The sequence below is a fragment of the Cebus imitator genome, unplaced genomic scaffold (genome assembly GCF_001604975.1).
Source record: "Cebus imitator isolate Cc_AM_T3 unplaced genomic scaffold, Cebus_imitator-1.0 Scaffold134, whole genome shotgun sequence".
Taxonomy (NCBI): Eukaryota; Metazoa; Chordata; class Mammalia; order Primates; family Cebidae; genus Cebus; species Cebus imitator.
In genome coordinates this window covers 162,065-166,155 of record NW_016107449.1, presented here as the reverse complement: position 1 = coordinate 166,155, position 4,091 = coordinate 162,065, and the positions used below count along the sequence as shown (strand labels likewise).

Genomic DNA, 4,091 nt, shown 5'->3' with positions numbered 1-4,091 from the left:
AGCCAAGTGAGGTGGCCAGCGCCTGTAGTCCCAACTAGTGAGGAGGTTGAGGTGGGAAAATCACTTCAGCCGGGGAAGTGGAGGCTATAGTGAGCTGAGGTGGCGCCACTGCACTCTACCTTGCATCCCTAGAGTTAAACCCTGTTTCCCGGAGAAAAAAGAAAAAAAGGCAATGTCATTATTCAACATAAGCCTGAGTAGGCTATTCCCATGCTCATTCCTCAGGTGACATATCTACTATATATTTGCAAAAGATCAACATAGTTTCTAGGGTTAGCTAGAATTAATCCAAATTGCTTGTCAGAAATTAACATTGCTTTTTGAAAATTGCCTAATAAAACAGTTCTTTAGCAGTGATTCCTATCTTTGATTTATATGGTTAAGAAATGTTGCATAACCATCTAGGCAAGAAAATGCATCGTTTTAATCTAGGGCATATATTACAAGTATTTTTAAACGACTTATTTAAAATCAAAGGGTGGTACTGCAGTGTTGGGAATGGAAAGTCTAAATACAGTCTAATCACTCTGGAGCTGTGTGACCTTGGGCAAGTTACTGTAACTTCTGTTTGTTTATCAACCCGGGTCTTAAAACACTTTAGGGATAATAGTGAAAATTAAATGAAATACACATTGCATTCCCTACCAGCATTAGGTACCCAATAAAAGATACGTTCGCTATTAATATCAAACAGAAAACTCGCACTGCAAAACTGAAACGCTTGTGTCCTAACAATTCAACAATGCACAGGCCCTTCCTCTTAACTTCGAAGTGCCCTTTTTTGAATCTAAACGAAAATGAATGAATCAAAAGGAAAAACAGAAGGAAGTTGCGGGGCGTGCATTTATTTATTTCCAGCTTTGCTGCCCGCAGAGTCGCCGGGCCCGCCGCCTGAGAACTCGAAAAACCGTCTCTGCTCAGCCTAGGGGTTCTCCCATCCTTGGAGCGGGACCTCACCTGGGAGGGGACTCCTCTTAGTTACTCCGCCCCTCTTGGAATGTGGCTGCGCGGCGGGTGTCCCCTTTCGGGCGCCGTAGGCCGGGTTCCTATTGGCTAGGCCTGTTTGGCGCCAAAGCGCTTAGCGGAGACGGAGGCGAGAGACTGGCGCTGTAGGACTGGAACAGAGTGAGGCGGCCGAGAGCGCAAAGACCGTTTCGGCGTGAGAGCTGCGGGTCGGCAAGGTCACGGGAGCGGGAAGCCTCCGCCATGTTCTGCGAAAAAGCCATGGAACTGGTCCGCGAGCTGCACCGCGCGCCGGAAGGGCAGCTGCCTGCCTTCAACGTAGGGGCGGGTATACTCCGACCGGGCTTGCCGGGTTTGGGCCCGGGGCGCTGGGGCGGGGCGGCTCCCGGGAAGGGTTTACTTTCGCACCTTGTTCCCTCCGGGGTCCGGAAAAATGTTGTGAAGCAGCAAAACAAAATTCGGGAGGAAAAAGCATTCCTACTTAGCTGCCCAGCGACTTCGCGAATCTCCTCATCTGAGCACATTTTAGCGTTTTTCCTTGTACAGATTTGTCCCCGTCCCTTTTACAGAACATTTCCAGGTTGCCTGATAATTTCGCGTCTCTTGCTCACTCAGCCATCTAAGCGTGATCTGTAAAAGCTAGGCATCTGGGACCTGGCTGGGATTCTGGTTCTTCTGTGCTCTCAGTTTTCTCATGTGCAAAAATGGGGATGGTGACGGCAATAGCATGCAACTATGATGCAGTGGGTGTAAAATGAATGGTATGTGAAAGGGTCTCTGCATGTGCCTTATATACAGTGAGGGGTGAGTTAGTAGTAGCTGTTAATATTATTTTTTTTGCTGCTGCTAGTCTTGCTATTAATATTGTGATTACTTGTATTTTTCTGTCACTACTACCCCAGGCAGAGTGCTAAGCACTTCACGTACATTATCTCTTGTCTGTCTTTTTTTTTTTCTTTAAGACAGTTTCCCTTTTGTTGCTCAGGCTGGAGTGCAATGGCGCAACCTCGGCTTATCGCAACTTTCCCCTCCCCGGTTCAAGCGATTCTCCTGCCTCAGCCTCCCGAGTAGCTGGGATTACAGGCATGTGCCACCACACACGGCTAATTTTGTGGCTTTAGTAGAGACGGGGTTTCTCTCTCCATGTTGGTCAGACTGGTCTCGAACTCCCGACCTCAGGTGATCCGCCCACCTCAGCCTCCCAGAGTGCTGGGATTGCAAGCAAGAGCCACTGCGTCCAGCCTGTCTCTTGTCTTTCTAATTACCCTTTGAGGGCCCTGCGCGGTGGCTCATGCTTGTAATCCCAGCACTTTGGGAGGCTGAGGTGGCAGGATCAGTTGGGGTCCAGGAGTTCAAGGCTGGAATGAGCCATGATCACGCTGCTGCATTCCAGCCTGAGTGATAGAGTGAAACCCTGTCCCAAACAAAACAAACAAGAATAACTTTTTGAGGTTTAAATCAGTTTTCCACTTTTTTCAGCTATATATGCATAGCATTGGGGAGAGTTAAGTATATTGCCTCAGGTGACACAGCAAGAAAGCTAGGATTTGAACCCTGGCACCGTGGCTCCAGAGCCTGCAGTCTAAATTCTATATTTCACTCTTGTCATAGAGCAGCCATTGTGTGGATGTCAGGACACGTTCTGCTGGAAGAGGGGCACAAAAACAGATAGTAGAATTCACTGCCATAGGTGATACCAGGGAACATGAAAGAGAAACACTGCTATGAGCTGGGGTAGAAGAGGTGACACTTGAGCCTTGCCATCCATGAAGATGAGGTCACTGCTCTGAGAAGGAACTGAGGCATCACAGCCAAAGGATGCTGCAGCACAAAGTCACATGGTCACACTGGAGAGGGTGACCAGTAGGGCCTGTGGGGAGGCTAGGAAGGTGGCTCACGGCCTACATGAGTTTGTTATTCACTCATAAGGCATGTTGGGAGCTGGTAGAGGATTTTAGACGGGGAAGTGGTAGGGTAATTTTTATGGTTTGAAGATAACTGTGGCAACAATACGGGAAATAGATTGAAGAGAGAAAAGAATGGGGCAGGGGAATGGCTAGTGGGCAGCTGATAGAGCAGGAGAGAGGTGTGTGGTCTGAACTGTGTCAGGTCAGTGGCACTGAGATCAATGTCTGGGTTTTAGAGACATGAGGCAAACATGACTTGTAACTATTAGAGCAGGGCACAAATGGGGTGCGTAATGAATGAGAGGGTGGAATCAGGATCTTGGAGGATCCTCAGGAAACTGAGGGAATAACATCAGAGTTCAGGATATAGAGTGTGTTGGGAAAGGTAATGAGTTTCGTTTTGTTTTGAACACTGAAGAGCACCTAGCCTGACAATTAGATTGTCTTACAAATGAAGAAACTTAGACAACACAAATTGTGGGTCAAGTTAAGGAACTTGTGTGAATTTACAGCATATTGGAGGCAGAGCTGGAACACAGGCTTTCCAGTTTACATTTAACTGTTATTTCAAATTCAGAACAGTTATCCCGTATAAAAAGTTGGAAGGCAGCAGTCGGCAGCTCAGCAGAGATGCTGGAATGCAGGAGTATGTAAATGCCTAAAATGTGGCTGGAGAACTACACATCAGGACACAGGCTTAGAGAGCAGAGAGACCGCAAACAGGTGCAGCCACGCTGGATTTGGGACCTGACTCTGACACTAAGTTTAGCTCTCTGTTTTACTCAAATTTTTTTCTTCGTTTCTTTTTTGTTTTTATTTTTGTTTTTGTTTTGTTTTACTCAAATTTTAAGATAAATGTTGGGTTGTCACTTTGTGGGGCTGGGGGCTGGTTGGTCTTAGAAGTTGTAGAATTACTCTCTTGTAGGTGTTAGTTTGATGGAGCACCTTTTGTCTCACTAGTGCCTTCCGCTGACAAACCCACCTGATACTCAGGTGATTCAGCAGCCTGGAATACTCATTCAGCCTGTGGAGGCTGGCCTCTGACTCAGTGGCACAGATGAAGGCTAACAGTGGGTCTGAGAGGCCCAAGGACGACACAGGCTTTTCTTCTGGAGTCACTCATGCTTAAGTGCTGTGTTCAGCAAATTGAAAAGTGATTACCCCCTTTCTATATACAGAACTGATACTTTTTTTCTTAAAAAGTTTTTTTTTTTTTTTTTT

The 4,091-nt window shown here is 46.8% G+C and overlaps 1 protein-coding gene across 1 annotated transcript in view; it reads left to right on the top strand.

Annotated features, from left to right (window-relative positions):
• Positions 1-987: 987 nt before the first annotated feature.
• The window catches only part of GINS1 (GINS complex subunit 1), a 40,977-nt gene continuing 37,873 nt past the window's right edge, over positions 988-4,091 (top strand). Inside the window, exon 1 of the mRNA XM_017541434.2 lies at positions 988-1,281. Within this exon, the coding sequence (XP_017396923.1) occupies positions 1,207-1,281 (75 nt within the window). The 5' untranslated portion in view covers positions 988-1,206. The remainder of the gene's footprint in view (positions 1,282-4,091) is intronic.